The 19,065-nt window shown below is 41.9% G+C and overlaps 1 protein-coding gene across 1 annotated transcript in view; it reads right to left on the bottom strand.

Moving 5' to 3' along the window:
* Window positions 1-3,805: 3,805 nt before the first annotated feature.
* Window positions 3,806-19,065, bottom strand: part of exoc3l2b (exocyst complex component 3-like 2b) — a 30,852-nt gene continuing 15,592 nt past the window's right edge. The window contains exons 3-14 of the mRNA XM_008287232.1: window positions 13,952-14,220; window positions 13,294-13,560; window positions 12,134-12,252; window positions 11,832-11,946; window positions 10,803-10,913; window positions 10,226-10,326; window positions 9,024-9,140; window positions 7,914-8,049; window positions 6,608-6,730; window positions 6,372-6,527; window positions 5,741-5,862; window positions 3,806-5,636 (exon numbers count right to left, since the gene is read on the bottom strand). Of these exons, the coding sequence (XP_008285454.1) occupies window positions 5,351-5,636; window positions 5,741-5,862; window positions 6,372-6,527; window positions 6,608-6,730; window positions 7,914-8,049; window positions 9,024-9,140; window positions 10,226-10,326; window positions 10,803-10,913; window positions 11,832-11,946; window positions 12,134-12,252; window positions 13,294-13,560; window positions 13,952-14,220 (1,922 nt within the window). The 3' untranslated portion in view covers window positions 3,806-5,350. The remainder of the gene's footprint in view (window positions 5,637-5,740; window positions 5,863-6,371; window positions 6,528-6,607; window positions 6,731-7,913; window positions 8,050-9,023; window positions 9,141-10,225; window positions 10,327-10,802; window positions 10,914-11,831; window positions 11,947-12,133; window positions 12,253-13,293; window positions 13,561-13,951; window positions 14,221-19,065) is intronic.

Below are 19,065 nucleotides of genomic sequence, written 5' to 3'. Positions count from 1 at the left end.
AGATCAGATTATTTTTATGTTGTGTTTGAGCAATTAAACTGTCAGTTTAATCGTTCCCTCACAGCTCTGAAGATGATGTTATTTATCAGTCTTCCCCAACCTGTTGAACACAGGCGCTGTTCTAACTCTAAATATTATTTATTGGTAATTTTATCCAAACTTATTAACTAAACAGGTCATCCTGTTTTTAAAGTGGTCTGTTATTTGTTTATAACTTGTGATTGGTCAGGTATAATTTGGCGATTCAGTGGTGTTTTTATTTGTTCAGTTAATTTATTATGATTATTACCTAACATCTCCTAATTGTCAATTATAATTAGCTCATTATTCATGACTTAAAAGCAATACTGCCATTAAAATGGAAATTCAATGTTTTCACACTCCATTTTTACATTTTGTGATAGCTGATTGGCTAGCATGACATTCTCTCCTCATCAGAGAACAACGTGGAACCATGCAGACAGATATAGCACAGGAGGTGCAGTACAAAGCCTTGGCGTGATACGTTATAAAGTCGCCGCCATCTTACTCAGGGACACACAGCAGTACTACCAAAGCTGCTACTCATCATTAATGGCACAGTTATGACTGTTGTGTGTGATCAACTGTACTGACAGAATTTAAATAAAGACTACTTAATGCTGCACAATCCATTTTCATACATAATAGTAATATAACAGGTCATACTATGCTGACTAGGTAGCTAGGCTAGGCTAATGTTTACTGCTAAACTTAAAACATACCATAACGCAATATGACACACGGCATTGGACAAGTTTTTCGAAAAGTAAGCTAAGCTAGCAGCTGCTCTACGTTAAATAGAGCTTAGCTTTGCAAGTAGTGCCGCTACTTGTAGCAGTGCAACTGCCGAGTACAGAATATAGCTTGCAACGGTCACTGAGTAGCTAGGCTAGGCTAAGGTTGTTTGTAGCTGAATCTTTAGCCATGCTTCAGACTACATGCACTTAAAACATATAACATTTACAATTACAATTTCATTTTGCAGAAACTTTTATCCAAAGTGACGTACATCTGAGAGTAGATCGTATTCGCATTTGAGACAGCAACAAATTGGAGACCAAAGAGATGACAGACAGACAGACTGATGGTGACAGAGCTGCCATGCTAGGTGTCTGCCATTGGAAGCAACTTCTGGGTTAGTGCCTTGCCCGAGGACACTTTGACTGTGGAGGGTCGGGGGGTCGAACCACCAGCCTTGCGATCAGACGCTTTTATGTTGGGCAAGCTTCAAAGAAAGTGTAGTGAGCTAAGCTAGCAGTCGCTCTACACAAAATAAAAGTTGTGTGAACACGACCTGTAGCACGACTTGATCAATAAAGGAAGTTTGCGACTAAAAAGTTGTTGAGAAAACAGCAGAAATGTGGTTAAATTAGTACCGATGCTCAACACCTACAACTTATTACGCTGCAGCTATGCTAGGCTAACATTTACTACACCTGAGTCAGTGGGTAAGATGTTAACGTGCGTGGGGTAATTTCTAGCTGATGTACATTCCTGGGACCTTTTTTTTTTTTTTTTGGTTCCATGTAGCTGCCTAAAGGCTCAGAGGCCATTTTGATGTCTAGTCCTTGGTAAGATGGCGGCGATACAATGACGTATACAAGTGTAGTTCTGATATATATATGTAAGATCTGAGTGAACTTAAGCCCCGCCTGCAGAACAACCAGAACTGCACTGAGAACAATTCTGATTAGTCAGCAGAAAGCATTCTGGTTGGTCAGCTGCGAGGCAGTGACTGCGTGTCATTGGTCGGTCAGTATTTTGTTAATGTGGGAAAGAATTGCGTGAGAAGCTGTGAATATATTTGAGGTAAAACCTTGAAAAAACATGTTTTTGTTCCAGTTTTCTTTCGGATCAGATGTGTTCGGAGCTCCTCCCTCAGCTCGTGGTTTTTTTTTTGTTTTTGTTTTTAATTATTATTCATGTTTCAACACAGAAACGATTCAGCTCAAGGTTCATTTAACACGAAATAGACGAGTAGTGATGACCAGTGGTAGTCTGAGTCGAGCATTTAACGGGGTGAGCTGCAACACAGAATCAGAACCAGACCAAACCTGGACCAGGACTCCTTCAGAACCAGAAGCTGATGTTTTTATGTTCCACATTCATTTCATGATTCAGTTTTTTACTGTCTTTGTGTTCTCGATAACGTTGACTTGAAAGTTCGTTTGTTGGTAGTTTTATATCAGAGCTGAAGATGTGTCGTCACCGCAAAGTAAACGCTGCTGAACATTTTACTTCCTTTAATTTAGAACAAATATGGAGTGAAATCTTCAGTGGACTTTTAGTTTTTATTTCTGGTTCAGTTTCTCGTCCTGGTTCTTGTTTCGGGTCCTGGTTCTGGTTCCCTATTATTTCTCTGTGATTTGTAAATATGTTCGATGGTTTTATATTTTTACTGTAAATGTCATCAGAGTATTTATTTAGCCTGAAATTAATGTTGGTGCTATTTGATGTTTAATTTGTTTGTTTTTTTAATTTCATTTTGATCGATGACGACGCAGTGAGACCCCGCCCGCATCCTCCACCAGAAACCACTTCATGTGAATTTATTAAAGTTAGAAACTCAAAGTAAACTCAGAACTGATCGTGTCACACGTAGTGGACTTTCTTACATGTTTAGATGTTTTTTCTTTAGATGTTTTTAGAGACACAAGGTTTTGAAACACGAACGTCTCACTATTTAAAGCAAAGATTACATTCAGCTCCCGTGATGCTTCACGAGGAGGACGAGGGAGGTGCCGCTGTGTTGTCATCAGCTTTTATTGTATTTAAATCTGTCGGTGATATTTTAATCTCTGTAGGAGGAAACTTCTCACTAACACTTGTGAAACATTTTACTCTCTGTGAATGGACGACACTTCAATAAATCGCATCAAACTTTTACTCGTCTTTCTTTTAGTTTATGTTCGAAGGCTTGTGAAAAAGCTGTTTGTTCTAAAGGAACCAAATAATTCAGTAAGAAGCCCTTTTAAAACCTGAATTCAGTAAAAAGCCAACAGACAAACCTTTTCTAACGCTGCTCCATTGGTTAATTGTTGAGGAGATCATTGCTATATGAAAAACTGAAGAAGTGTCTTCTGTGTCTGCAAAAACAAATGAAAAGCGTTGACAGAATATCTAGAAGACATCATTGATGTAGCAGAAAACAAAATCTAAAAAAAGTTATCAAATTAGATTAGAATCATCAGTAAAAGAGAAGATTGGTAAGACAGTGGGGTTGAAAATGAAAAATACTGTCCAAAAAAAACTATAAGAAACTGAAAAAGCATCCAAAAATATCCTTAAAACGTGAACGGTGTCATTAAAATACATGCAGAAGATCTGTGAAATATACACAAAATTGTGAAAGTGACCAAAAAAATCCAAAAGTATGTATCTAAAGAAAAAAAAATCTGTAAAACATTCCCCCAAAATAATAAAATAGTGAAAAAATAATAAAAAGCTTCATACAGCATACAGAAAACAGTGGTAGTTTAGGGGAAAATAATCAATAAAATATCTGAGAAATACTGCAAAAAAATACCCAAAAGGAAAAAGTGAAATATTCAGAAATATCACCAACGTGAAAAATGTGAAAAATTAAATAAAACATGACAAAATTTTTCACCGTTTTTGTTCTTTAGGTGAAAATAAAACTTGAACCGTAAACAGGCCGGTTGTTCGTCGTCCATGAATTCGTCTGAAAACTCCTCAAACTGCACCTTTAAAAATCAACAAGCTTAAACTTTAATACATAAAATGAAACTGAATTTATTGAAATAAAGGCTGAAAAACAAACAAATTCCTGCAGAAGAGACGGAAACAGTCGCTCTGATGCGTTTTATTGTTTTATTGTCATTTCAAGCCGATTCCTGAACACGAGGATTCATTACAAACATCCACATTTACAACAGACGGACGGAGAAGTCGAGCAGATCTGAAATAAACGAGGAAACCGGTGAAGGACACAACGGCCTTCGTTAAAACAAACGAAGAAATGAAGTGAAACCATCGACTGTGTGGAAGAAAATCGTCAAACTGAAGGAAAAAAAAAAAAGCAGCAGGAATTAAACCTGAACTCTTTGTCTGCTGGTTCTGGGCTAAAACATGCAAAACCCATAAATGCTGAAATGTGAGGAGATGCAGAATAAAACCATTAAAACATCTTTTATATGTGTAGATCTAACGTTAAATCAACACCAGATATTGTGAAACTGTCATTTACATACAGAACAAAGCTCATCACACCTCAACTAGAATCACTTTCGCTTTAAATACTCAGCAAACCGACTGAGACTCAGATTATCGTCTCGTACCTTTGATTACATTTTTCGCTTTTCTCTTGTGCAACAATAAAAACTCTCCACGAACCAAACTTCACTTTCGTTTCAACACTTTTAGGAGCTCCGACGAGGTTCCAAAGCGATCCCGGATGACAGCCGACCAGAACTGGTTTCCTTTCAGCTCCAAGTCCAGACGTCCTGCAGGGAAACAAAGCCCGGAATCAAACTGAAAGTCCAGCTCAGGAGGAGGCCATTGGGTTCTTCTGCTCTGGTTCTCGGGTCAGAAAGACGCTCGGTGACTCTCAGCTCACTCACTTAAAGACGTCTTTGTTTTAGCAGCAGCTTTCGTCTTAACTAACACTTGGTTGAATCCGTTTCCTGTGAGTGAAAACTCAACGGTTCTCCATCCCAACGTGGATGTTCTTTGACACCATTCCAATCTGAAACCGGCTCCTTGAGATGTTTTGTGGAAACTCTTCGACGTTTCTGTGATTAAAATGCTGATTATCCACCAACAGCTCATCCAGCTCAGCAGCTGTCAGTCCGGTCTGGTCCGGTCCGATCCTCGTCCACCAGACGGTTCTGTCTTTTCAAACTCAGCTGTGAGATCTCAGATGATTTATTTTTTTCTATCAGGATCCCCCAAAGTTCTGTTTCAGTTTCAAGAGTCGAGTTGATTAAAGGCCGTTCGTCTCAGAGTCCCTTTAACGTCATTCCTCCTTAAACAAACTTCTCCAGAAAGAATTTTTGTTTTTCAGTCCAGTGAAGCCGAACAGAACCGATGAAAGACACGTCAGAGGATTCAGAAATACAATCAGCATCCGTCGGCATGTCGGCGCCACATCTGAAGAACTGCAGCAGAAGTTAGAAACGTGAACCTCCGTCTGATCAGAATCCTAAATTAGAGTAAAATTAGAGCGTCGGTTCAGTCCGATCTGTACGGTTCCGTCATTCGGAGCGTTTTAAAACCACACGATGTTAAAAATCAGCTGAAACTAGAAAACGGAGTTAAATTAATAATGAAAACCACCTCGGTTCTGACTCAAACCCGAACCGGGCTCTGCTCAGAGAACATCGTCGGGGTTTTCCTGGACCGGCGTCCTGGTCTTGCGTCGCGGCCGCAGCGTGCTGAAGCAGGACGAGGCGGTGAGGGCGATCCGGCTCAGGCCCACGTTCAGGCAGTGGACCTCGGAGGTGACCGGAACCTCGGCGAACAGGGCCCGGTCCCGGGACAACGGCATCGCCCCGCCGTCGCTGCTCTCGATGTCCTTCACGATGTTGAGGATCTCCTGACGCTCCGCCTGCCGGGTCGTCCCCCGGATGTTCAAAATGGCCGACACGTGCTTCTTCCTGAACGGGGACGACAGATAAAGACATAACGATTTTGACTGGAGATGACCCGATCGAGCAATTTGGACCCGACTGATCCCGTTACAGACGTGACTTGTGGGTACCTGACGTCTGGAAACTCTCGGACAAGAACTCCAACTTCCATCTGGATGGAGGGAACGTCCTCCAGCTGGATGATCTCAGAGATGTGAGACAAAGCGCTGTCCAACCAGCTGGACGGAGACTCCTGCAGAGACGCCAGAACCACACCAGAACCCCATCAGAACCAACAGAAACATCTCTAAATCACGCTGCTACAACTAATGTTCAGTTTGTTTATTTTAAAAATGCGTCCAAACCACAAAAAATGTTGCTTATGTGAAGAAAAGCTAAAAAATCTGCTCTTGAAGTAATCAAATATTCAGTTTACCTCAAAAAAGCATTAAATTTGCTTTTTTTAGGCACCGAAATCTGAAAATATTTTGCATTTTGAAACTAATTTTGACTGAAAAATGACTAAAACCAACAACTGACATGGTTTTAGATGAACTTTCTGTTAATCGTTTCATTATTTTGCTGCTTTCAGGTGACTATTAAATGGCTTTTTTCAGAACTTTTGATTAATAAAAGACTGAAACCATCGACTAAAGTAGTTGCTGATTGTCTTTCTGTTGATAAATGAAAACGAGCTATTTCAGCTACTTGTCAAATCAGGTTCGAGCCACCAGATGGCGCTGTTGGACCTCCGACACTGACCAGGTCTTTGAAGAGGGCTTTGATCTGCCGGCCTTCGTCCCTGAGCCGCCCGGCCATCCTCTTCCTCATCTTCATGGAGGTGCAGATGATCCGTCCTCGCATCACCGACCTCAGGTACTCCATCACCACCCGGCGGTGGACCTCGGCCACCAGCAGCTGAGGAACCAGAGGAACAACATGATGGACCTGCGGCAGCTCAAACACATGGCTCTGGGGGTTCTGGTTCTGCTCAGTACCTGGTATGGAGGGCTGTCCATCCTGTGGTACTTCTTGAAGTCCTCCTTGATCACAGCCTCGATCTGCTCGTACGCCTCCGTGTTGCTCAACCACTTCCTCTTGACGAGACGTTCGAAGAACAGCTGGAAACCCGAACACAGACTCTGTTTAGCTTCCAGGACGTTATTTATCGGACTCATTAGAACCTTCTGTGTCTAATGTGGACTCATTTAAAGCTGAACCGAGACACGAGACAGAATCTAAACCAAGTTAAACTTTAACAACACAAACCTGAACAGTTAGATTTCATGTAAGAAAACTCAAAGAGATTTAAACTAAAATTTAACACAAACCAAATGCATGAGACAACCTACGACAACCTGGTGAACTAGGATTTAAACTAACATGAACTAACCTGAACTTTAAACTAGTCTAATCTAAACTGTACTAAACCTAATGTAAGATAACCTAAACTAACCAACTAACAACCCACATAACTATGTCAATTTGAATAAATCTGAACTATAATCTAAACTAATTTGGTGTAAAATACCTGAAGCTAACCTAAACTTTAAGCTACACTCATCATAATTCAAATTAAACTTTAATATTAACTAAACTGAACTTTAAACCTGTTTAATCTAAACTGAACCGTACAAACATAAGACAACCTAAACTAACCTAAACTCAATAATAAAACAACCAAACTAAACGTTTAACCACACCACTCACATTTAAACTAAACTATAATAGAACCAGATTCTACTGTAAACTATAAAACAATTCTTAAACTAACCTAAACTGTACGATAAGATAATCTAAAGTAACCTGGACTAGATTATAAATTAATCTAAACTGTGCGATTAAAGCAGCTGATGTGAGAAAACCTAAACTCTGAAATAAACTAAAATTAAAACTATACAACTTAAATTTAAACTCATCTAAACTATAATTTAATCTAACCTGCTGTAAACTCAGACTTACTCAAAGTAAACTTAACTACAACCAAAGTTAACCTGAGCTTTGTATCGTTCAGGTTTAGATTATTTTAGGTGTTGTCATAGTTACGGTTAGTTTAGATCAGACTAGTTTAAAGTTCACAACTTAACTTAACAAGAAAATAACGTAACAGATACAAAACAACCGCAGCTCTCGTCTGAATCAGTCTGTTTGTAGAGCTTCTAAAGTTTCTCTCATTTCTGTTTGTCCTCAAACACTCTTGGAATAAACGAAGGTTAAAGATTAAGCTGAACTGAAAAGCTTTATTGAAACAGACAACAGAGGAGCGACCAGCAGGTCCGAGTGGTGAAGATCAGAACTCGTCACCCTGATGTGCAGGTAGAGGCGCTCCGACAGAACTCGGACCCCCTGCTGGACGATGTGATCCAGACTCTTGTTGGCTCGGCGTAGAGAGTCCTCGCTGACCGACGGGTCGCACTGGGCGCAGCGCTGCACGAAGCCTCTGCAGACGCACAAACAGACACACAAAGTGTCATGATTTACACGACCAGAACCCGCTTTGGTTCCTCAAACGAAGGCGTGTTCTCACATTGTGACTGTTTAAATACACTCCACACGCTGAAAAGAAAAAGTGGTCCTATACAAACCAGCCGGTTGACGTTTAAACTCAAAGGAACAAAGAGTGAAAACCCAAAGTTTACTTTAATCAATGGGAGGTTTTCCATTAAAGGAACTTGAACATTGTTGGAACCTTCTGGAACCAACGTTCATCACCATTTTCATTCTGGACTCGTCAATATGGAGCCGTTCTGATCTAAACAACAAGAAATCATGTTCATGTGAGACTAAATAGCTTCTCCAGGTCTGTTGTTCCAGCAGTGGACTCGCTGGCTGACAACACAAGCTGCACCACAGTGAGCAGGAGGAGGTCGGGGTGGATGTACAGGGTTGGTTATGAAGCCAAGTGAACAGACTGCGGCACTTGTTTAGATAAAAACTGACTGATGTTGATGCATCTAGACTTTATTAAGGGGATAAAAAAGTCCTACTCTAGGGTTGGTACTTCTACGTGTCCCTGAATAACTGCTGGTGCTGGTTTTGACATTAATTAACAAAAGTCAGATGACAACGAGTGTCGTTTTTCTGCTCCCTTGACGTCCACCAACAATGGAAAATTCAGCATTACGACCTGTACAGATGTGGCGTTTACATGTACAGGAACTAAGCCCTAATCAGCTGTTCCGGTCTTCTGTTTCCATTGTGTTGTATCATTCACCAGCTTCAACAAATCAGAGTGCAACTGAACAACAATAAATAGTAGGAAACAGTAAATGGAACAATACAGGTTTGGTATGTCAGCCCATGTAGAGAGTTTTACCTCGTTTATGGCGATGTTAGACATACGTATATACATCAGCATCAGTCAAAATGAGTTGGAAAATATGATCAGATATGGTTTAGTTTCTGTGTTTGTACCTGAACGGGGGACAGCAGTTGACCAACGCGATGGTTTTGGAAACGTATCCGTCCTCGTTGTCGCCGAACATCCCGCTCTGCATCCCTTCGTGGAACATCTCGGCTTTACGCTGGAAGCTGCAGCAAAAGAACGTCATGAACCTCAAAACAGATCGTAAAGATTAAACGGTTTGAAGGTTTTACATCATCAATACTGAATGTCGATGGAACTATTGAAAATGGCGTCCCACAAGGATCTATTATAGGGACGCTACTTGTTTCTAATCATATTAATAATCTCTCAGAAATTTGTTTTAATTGTTGTGTTCAGTTTTTTGCAGATGACACTTTTCTTTACACATTTTTCTCGATATGAATAACTGATATGAATCTTGTAGCTTTTATGCTTCAGGTTTTTAAATGTTTAAGCTTAAAATTCTCTCCTGCAGCCTGACGTTGGATTAAGTCTGGTTTAAATGTTGTTAATTTTTCATTTCTGTCTTTTTAGCCACCTTTTTGAGTGTTTAATCTTATTTCTGTTAATTGATTCTGTTTTTTGCTATGTATTTTACAAATTTATATTTTTTATTATTTTATTTTCATATTCTATTGTTGATTTTTTTAATCTAACTGTTGAGCAGCGCTCCGTTCTGTCTTGTTACTGGTTAACAGTCATCTCTGAGGCACTTTGAACTGAATGTCAAATACAAACATGGACTGATTGATTATTACAAGTGAAACTCTCTGCAATGAAAGATGTTTTGAAATAATAATAATTAAAAAAACGTTATTACATTAGCGGTAGTTTGGTTCCAGATGTTTTCTCTCACTTTGCCTTGAATTTTACAGATGCATTTATATGTTTGGGTTGAGTCTGAATTAATTAACTATGAATTAATGTTTAAATATATTGTGTGTATAAAAAACCCAATTAAGAACACTGGTAACATTAGCAACAGCTATAAATTAGCACTAATATACTGAAAGTGCCATCTCTATATTGTATAAAATATATTGACGTTATAAATAAATGCAATAAATACCATTATCATGACACGTTTTACTGGTTAATTATTTCAAATTGTGTCAGATTCATTATCTCCTTTACATTTATTGTGATTCTCTTCTTCATCGTCACTACTATTAATTCTCTTTCGCTCTTGGAAAACAGATTCTTCGTCCCAACATGGCTTTTATTCTGTGGCTAATGTTCGTTGTCGTACCTGTACAGGAAGTCGGCGAGCCCGTTCAGGCTGCACTGAGCCACTCTGGAGCCCAAACTCCTGTTGATGGAGGCCGAACGCTCCAGATCCACCTGCAGCCGCTGGAACACCAACAACAGGGTCAGTAGGACATCGATTATATAACTGTCAACAACAACAACAACAACAATAATAATAATAATAATAATAATAATAATAATGATAATGTTTTATTTGTAATGCTGATCAAATGATTGGACCAAATTGCAGTTTAGTTTTTTAATGGTTTTATTTGTTTGTTTTCTTGCGTTTGAATGTGCTAAACTAACAAACTGACTCGTCCTTGTTATTCTGACTTTGGCCACCAGAGGGCAGCAGCCGCCTCCACTGGAGACCAAACCGTGTGTTTGTGTGTCTGTGAAGGAGGAAGTGTTTGATGTTGACTTTGGCTGCGGTTGAAGGACGGACGAGGAAAACAATCGCTGTACAATCAGTGAGCGGAATCCAGCGTTACGTAACCCCTCGCTCCGGCCGCCGCGTGTGAACCACCAGGAAGCGGCGTTCAGATGCGGTAGCCACGGCGACACAGGTGCGTTACCTGTATGACAGTCTTGGCCAGAGTGATCTGGTACTCCTCGATGTGCAGCATCTCCATCCACCGCTTCTCCTCCTCGTCCAGGACCTGACTGAGCTCCGTGGTCACTTTGGCCTGAAACAGGGAGGAGCCGGGCGGCGAATCAAACACACCTCGTATTAATTAACATCACAACACTGTTAGAGCAGCTTCACTGAGTCAGATTTTAAAGGTAACAAGGAATGGAAGAATGGAGCTGACAAAGGACGTGGACATCACAGAGTCAAAGCACCACAATGCACAATATGACACCACAAAGACACAAAACAACACAAAAGAGACACAAAATGGCACTAAAATGGGCATAAAACAGCAAAAAGATATAAAATGAGACCACAAGACACAAAACGTGACACTGCAGAAACATAAAAGAACCTCAAAAAACATAAAATGACAACAAAGAACTACAAAGCGGTAAGATACAGACAAAAAACGACAACACAAAGACTAAAAACGGACATCATAGTGAGAGAAAATGAGCCAAAAGTCACAAAATGACACAAAAAACAGAAAACAATCCCACAAAGACACAAAAGAAATTTAAAATAAACTGACAATGACACAAAAGAGACTAAATGACTTGAGAGGGACACAATAAAGGTGTAAAAGACCCAAAATGACACCAAAGAGGACGTAAAATGAAGTTTAAAGAGACACAAAAGAGACATAAAAACGCCTGAAAGAGACAAAATGACGCCAAAGTGATTCAGATCTCAAACAGGCCACGCCCTTAATTATGCACAACTTTGAGCACTGATACAATTTAAATGGACGAATTGTTTAAAAAACAACCAACTGCACATTCGTCATTAACTGAGAAATTAGCTCTAAAGACCAAAACTGTTCTTCATTCCAGGCTGTAAACACGTTTGTTTCTGCTGTGAAGTTGGACATTTTAACATGGAGGTCTCTGGGGACCGACTCCGCCTCCAGGTGGACATTTGAGGAACTGCAGTTTTTAACATGTTGGGAGTTAGTTTGTTGTTTTCTCACCCGGACGGAGTTCAGACAGTCGAGTTCCAGTCGGTCGACGGTTTCTGAAGGCAGCAGAGGGCTGAGCTCCGAGCGACTGAACGGACTCGTGATGCAAACCGTCCCCAGGACATCTCTGAGACAACACAACAACAAAACGTCAGAACAAACAAACACATCAACATGGATAAAACTGGTTTAGTCAATAAGCACAAGTAGATCTGACTGTTTTTCTGTAAAGCAAGTAAAGAACAAATACAACCAGTATTCAAAGGTCAACAACTGAAAGTTAACATCTTGTGTTTGAAGGCCGATGTGTGTACCTGTTGTAGATGTTGTGCAGCCAGTCCAGCAGCGAGTAGATGTCGGTGATTTCCAGCTGGTTGTCGGTCATCTCCTTCAGTCGCCTGGCAACCGCCTGGTGGTAGCTCTGCACGTACACCTGGCAGGTCAGAGGTCAAAGGTGAGAGGACGCCGAAGGTTGGTGCAACAAACTGGAGGTCAATCCACAGAGTTACTGAGATGTTTCACCTGAAGATGACCTGATGCTCTGTCAGGATGGATGGTTGGACGACTCCCTTCCTTGAACCAACTCTTTAACTTTGTACATCTGTTCACTTAGCTTCATATTTAACTCTGATCCCTAGAATTCATCTTCATATGTCACTAAGTTGTTTCCCCAATTATTTGTTTTTTGTAATGATGTTTGCCTGCACCACATTTCTGAGCAGGAGGAGGTTGGGGTGGATGGAGGGTGGATGGAGGGTGGATGGAGGGCGTACCGAGAGACGCCTCCCACAGCAGAAGTCAAGGTTCACGACCAGAACCTTGTCTGTGGTTCAGGCAACAAAAGGTCGTTTTTAATTGCAGGAACTTGTGGATTGTTGAAGAGCTGCCAGAACCTTTGAGAATGTTCCAACTGCAGGAACCCTGGAGAAGCTGTGGGCTGTTTTCAAGAAGAAGAAAAGTCCAGGGGAGGCACATCGGAATGGCTCTACCTATTGTGGAGCAGGTGCATTTTCTCCCAACAAAGAGACCTGAAAGAGTTTGGAACATGAACAAAGGTTTGGGATTCCCTTGAACGGCCTCCAAGTTCCTGCAGTGGAAAGACGCCCAACCTGGCTTCAGCTGACCTCAAACCTCAGACTGGTTTGGTTCTTGGTAAACACTTTCTTTTCCCCGCGAGAATAAAGCCAATCAAAGTGCATCACTAATGAAGGTTTTCCAAGAATAAATTCTTATCAAACCAATGGCGCAACCAGGGTGCCACCTTAAGGAACCAGCCAGCGTTTCTCCCAAATCTGTAGAAGAACCATTAATACTGGATCCCAACAAGTAGGGATGGTCCAGTATGATCCTAAAGATTAGGATGGGGGCGGATCTTTGCTTTTTTTTTTAACTTACAGGTACCATGAAGAAAACTGGTCTTCTAGAGACATACTTTCTGCCAACTTTAAGGTGTTTCTCAGTCGTGGTCCTATACCTGGAAGGACTGGTATTCTTCGGGGTAAATGGACACCACGTTCCTCTTGGCGGCCCCCAGGTCCTCCACCACTCGGGCTCGGAGTCGGTCCAGGTATCCGTCCAGCTCTCCGGCCGTGAACTCGGCTCTCTGAGGCAGAGAACCGTCGGCCGCCTCCTCCACGGCCTCCTTCCATCGCTGCTTCAGCTGCCGAGGCCTCGGGCCGCCGGCGGCCGGCGCCTCGCTGGTGGCCCAGGCTTTGTCGGCTTCTTCCTCCTGCTGCAGAACCTGAACACAGACGGGGAACTTTTAAGGAAAGTCTGCATAAATTATGATTCATACATTTTCAGTGGGTTGTAGTTGCGCTCAGAATTTCAGTATTTTTGATTTATCTTTTCAGAAACTCATCTTACAAGTTCCCATCAGTATTTCTTCATTCCTGTCCTACTTCTAGTCCAGTCTATAACATGTTCAGCGCTGTGTTCCAGCCTCTATTAAAACATGTTCTGTTGTATATTTCTCAGGATATTTTTAATCAGATCTGTGGTAGACAAGCTGGAGTTTGGTGATAAACCTCATAAATGGGACATTTTATTAAGTCAACACTTCTTCTACGTGGGTCAAACATTCCCGTCACCTCTCCATCGTTACCACATCTGTTGCCATGGCAGCAGCTCACCTGAACCACCAGGCCCAGGTTCGGTCCGGCGGTCGGCGACCTCAGCGACTCCCTGACGACGGCCCACAGCTCCTTCTGCAGCTCCTCGTACAGCAGCTCCACGTCCTTCGCCTTCCTGCGGCCGCCGTCCTTGACGCTCGGGCTGGCCACGTCCTCCGGCTGGGCGGCGCCGCCCCGGTCCGACTCGTTGCACTCCTGCTCCAGCTCCAGGATGTGGGTGTCGGCCAGCAGCAGGTCGCGCTTCTTCACCAGCTGCAGGATCTCCAGGACTGTTGGAGACAAAACGCAGTCGTTCACGTGAAGGTTTCGACCCTCGTTTTCCTGCATCTGTAACCACCGGAGTGTGTCAACATCAGCTTGTTTCATTCTCATCTGAGTCTAAAAGTTTGTCTTAAATAACTTCAAACACGTCCAAAGTAGCACAGATTTGTCAAAATTGACTCAAAGATTGGCCCAAGTAACAAAAAACTTCCAAACTGGCACAAGAATTGAATAAATAACTCAAAAAAAAATGTCCAAAATGACTTCAAACTTGTTCAAATGTGCATAAAACAACTTTAAACGTGTGCAAAGTAAAAATAAAATTCTCAAAATTGGCTCAAAGCAGCAAAACAGTCCAAATAAGGAGTAAAAAATGGTCCAAAATTACCTGAAAGTAGCTCAAAATGACTCAAAACATTTTTGAGTCGTAACAAAATAACATGGACACAAAGTTCATCGTTAAATGTTTGATCTTCAAACAAACTTTTCTCTGAGTCTGAAGCTGCATCAAAGCGATCAAGCAGATTCTCCCTCTGCGACCAGAAGAGTGTTTTATTCTCTGATTGTTGTTTTGTTGAATAATTCATAGAAGTCAAAGCCGAGAGACTGATGAAGAAAGATGTGTCCTGTTCTGTAAATAATCCTCAGAGAGACGGAGAAGAAAATAAAACCTCCTGGATCAGTAAATAAATGCAGCAGAACCAGAGACCAGAGGAGCCAGTGGTTGGAGATACATCCAATATGGTGGAACATCTTTCTACATCTGATGGTGGAACATCTTTCTAAACTCGTCCAAAATGACTCATGATCTGAAATGGCTCATAAATATTTGTAACCATTTTCAAGTCATTTTGCAGTCTTTTTGAAGCATTTTGGACCATTTAAAGCTTGTTTTTGGACAATTTAATAATACTCAAGTTACTCAAGACAAGTTTCAAATTATTTTGCACAATTTTAGGCTCAGAAAGTAGAAGCAGAGACTCAAAACCGTGCTAAAAACAGTCCAAAATGACAAAATGCCTGCCTGGCATTGGTCAAATTGTTCGTAATGAGTCAAAATGACCATTTTAAACCAATTTCTAGTTATTTTTGAGTCATTCTGGACAATTTAATGTTACTTTGGACAAGTTTAAAGGTATTTTAGACAAGTTTTTAAATCATTTTGGACAGTTTCAGATTGTCTGAGAGGAAAATCAAACCTCCTGGATCAATAAATAAATGCAGCATGGATCAGAACCAGTGAACAGAGGAGCCGGTTGTTGGAGATTCATTCATTTCATATTCACATTTTTTCTTGGAAAATCCCTAAAACCAACTTTAACGATCAGTTCATCCATTAAATGTAAAACCGAGATTCTTCATTTCAGCTCCAGTTTCTTAATAAATAACCCGTCGGGTCGGATAATAGGAAATAAAACCCGCCGCTCTCGCTGATTAGCATGAACAGCTGCTCATCACTCGGCTGCTCCGGAGGAGGGTTCGTTTGATTCCAACATCAAAGCAGCCCTCAGGGAGGCGGGCGGTTCCGACAGAACCCGATCCTGGTTCTCCAGCGGTCCTGAGAGGCTTCAGCTCTTTGATTTCCCAACATTTAACAGACAAATATCCATAAACATGCTCAGTTCTCTAAACGCCAGGTTCACGGGGGTGGAAGAAGTACTCGGATACTTCAGAGACCAACAAAGTAAAAATACTACATCCTCCATTTTTAATCCTGTTTGAGTCAGTAAAGATGCAGCAGGACCAGAGGAAACGTATTTGTCGTACTGTGGTTTATTATCTGACTAATTCTGATGTAGCACTGTACTGTTGGTAGCTACAGCGGTCCTCAACATAAGGCCGGGGCCCTCCAGAGGGTCACCAGGACAGTGTAAAGGGTCAGGAGATGACTGAGTGTATGTGTTGGACTTTTATTTTCAGCCAAAACCCTCTGAACTAAATGCGGCTGTTTGATGAAAATGATTTTGGGTTTAGCGTCCGTCCATAAATAACAAAACATTGTCCTGATTGTCCCAAAAGTTGTTGATAAAGAACAACTAATGTGATTTTAGCTGAATTCTGAATAGTCAAACACTATTACGAATACGGTCAACAATCAGACCAATGATCCAACAAACAGACCAACAAAAACAGTCCAACAGACAGACTAACAGTCAATACCAGTGACCGACAAATGGACCAACACAAACTCTAAGAAACAGACCAACAATCAGTCATAACAATAAATAAACCAACCAGACTGGACAAAAATCAAACCAACATTACAATAAAAACAGTCCAACAAAGAGACCGAAAATCAGTTCAAAAGTCCAACCAACAGACCTATAATTAGGCCAACAAAAGTCCACCAACAATTAAATAAACAATCTAACAAAAAGTCCAACAACATGGTTAATAATCAGAGTAATGGTCCAACAAACAGACCAACAATCAGTCCAAAAGATGCACCAACAAGATGGTCAAAAACCAACAAAGAGACCAACAATTGGTTCAAAAGTCCAACAGAATGGTCAATAATCAGACTAATGGTCCAACAATCAGACCACCACAGGTCGGTGTGTAACGACCAGACTGGTCCGTCTCATCGTACAGTGCAGCCAGTTTACTGAGTTTACTGTCAGACACACAAACAAACTGCTCTGAGGTCAGAATGACGTCGTTCAGGGAGGACCCTCCGACTGTCACCGCTGTGATGTCACACCGATGACATCGTCCGCGCTGACGAGCATCGACGTTGACGTCTGGTCGTTATCTCACCGTTTACGTCTTGATCTGGTGATTCAGAGACGTTCTACTGTTCTGCTGTTTTATTTTCTCTTCAGCGTTGTTTCTTGTGGAACCAGCTCCCTCGGCCCAGCGAGTCTCGTGGGCGCGACGCCTCGAGTTTCCTCTGAATCCACCAGAAGTCACAAGTGTTTACAGGCGATGTGAAGGTGGAGTGAAGAGGAAGCGAGGATGACACACTGGCAGCAGCAGCCCAGAGGAAGATCATCTCTATAAACAGAACAATGTGAGCGGAACAACTGGGCTCAGCAGCTCGCTGTTGTTGGGTCGGCCGGAGGATACGGGCCGCGCTCTGCAGCCGCCACAGCTTTATCAGCTTTATCAGCTTTATCAGCTTTATCAGCTTTATCAGCTTTATGAGCTGATTTTGTTGAAGAAGTGACGTTTTGAATTAACTGATGAAATAAAACCGCTTCGTAGATTTAATTTAAAGTTCAGGAAACACATAAACTGTTTCCTCTTTGCAGAGATTTCAACCAGAAACGTGTCCAAAGCTGCGTTCAGAGACTCTCATCTAACTCGGGTTTTATAAAAACTCTGTAAGAAACTAAAGAAAAGAAAAAGCACAGCTGTGGTTCAGGCTGGTAGTTACAGAGCAGAGCTGGTTTAATAAGATCACTGGGGAGACGTTAAGACACCAGCACATAGTTCTACTTTATATCTGCAGAGACCCTCACAGACGTGGTGAGACCGACACGAAACCGGAGCATGAAGCGAAGTCTGGACCCGAAAAGAGTCCTGAGGAGGTTAATGAAGAAGAAGAATAAAGAAATGTCCTCAAACTGTCCCTAAAAGTAAAGAAATGTCCTCAAACTGTCCCTAATCACACAGAAATTGCAACACAATCCAGAAATGTCGTCACACTGTCTCCAAAAATCCAAACATGTCCCCAAACTTTCTCTAAAAATGCACAAACGCCGTCATACGGTTTGTATTAAAGCAGAAATGTCGTCATAGAGAAGAACTCTTCCCGAAAGTTGGGTTAGTTCTAAAACTCATTATGTTCTCACAAACAGAAAAGCTCACACACACACACACACAGACACACACACACTAAGACACACACTAACACACTCACACACACTAACACACACACGAACACACACACTCACAGACACACACTACTGCAGGGTGTGTCCCTGTAAGGTGATATTTCAGCACTTTTCAGACCTTCACACGACATCAGAGCTTGTAAAACAGCCACAACTACACCAACAGACACACACACATGTAGACACGACACACACACACGTATGTAGCGCGGCCTCAGACACACACGTATGTAGCGTGGCCTCAGACACACACACGTATGTAGCGCGGCCTCAGACACACACAGCTCTTATTGTTCGCCGCCGGCCTTCGGAGGAAATCTGTTCCAGCTGCTGGACGGAGCTCCGCCCACCTCCACCTCCATCGGTCCCATCAGAGCATCACAGAGTCAGGGATCCTCAGTCCTGATTGGCTCAGAGACACGGCGGCCCTCGACCAATCAGAGCTCTCCGTCTATCACCTGTGTGACGTAACGAGTCGACAGCGACAGGCGACCAGGTGGACCTTCACCTGGACGTCAGCATCCGTCTGAACGCCATGAAATCAGCAATTTAACGTCGGATCTACCTGAAGCCAGGTGAGTTTGTTCACCTGAGCAGCCACAGACACACAAACACACACACCTGTAACAGCCAGGAGCACCGTCGACCAATGGAGACGGGTTGTTGGTCGCAGTGAGGTTTCAGGACGCACCTGAACGCACCGATAACTGTTTACAGCTGAACAGAGACGTAAACAACCACAAAACAAAACGACAACAAACTGACATTAAATGGAAACGAATAAACACAAAATGTCCATGAAGTGACAGAAAAGTAAAGTCATGAGAGAGAGACGCAAAATTAACACAAATTAATGGAAAATAATTAACAGTCTAACTTTAAAAATACTTTAGAATCAGATGTGACGGATCAGCGCCATGTAACATTTAATAAAGTCGTCCAACAAGGTGAATCGAACACCTGGGTTCAAGCACCTCTGGTCCCTGAACGCCCCACGGTCCATGAACACCCCACGGT

The sequence above is a fragment of the Stegastes partitus genome, unplaced genomic scaffold, assembly GCF_000690725.1.
Source record: "Stegastes partitus isolate 25-593 unplaced genomic scaffold, Stegastes_partitus-1.0.2 Scaffold491, whole genome shotgun sequence".
In the NCBI taxonomy this organism is placed as follows: Eukaryota; Metazoa; Chordata; class Actinopteri; family Pomacentridae; genus Stegastes; species Stegastes partitus.
This window is presented reverse-complemented; position numbering and strand designations above follow the sequence as displayed.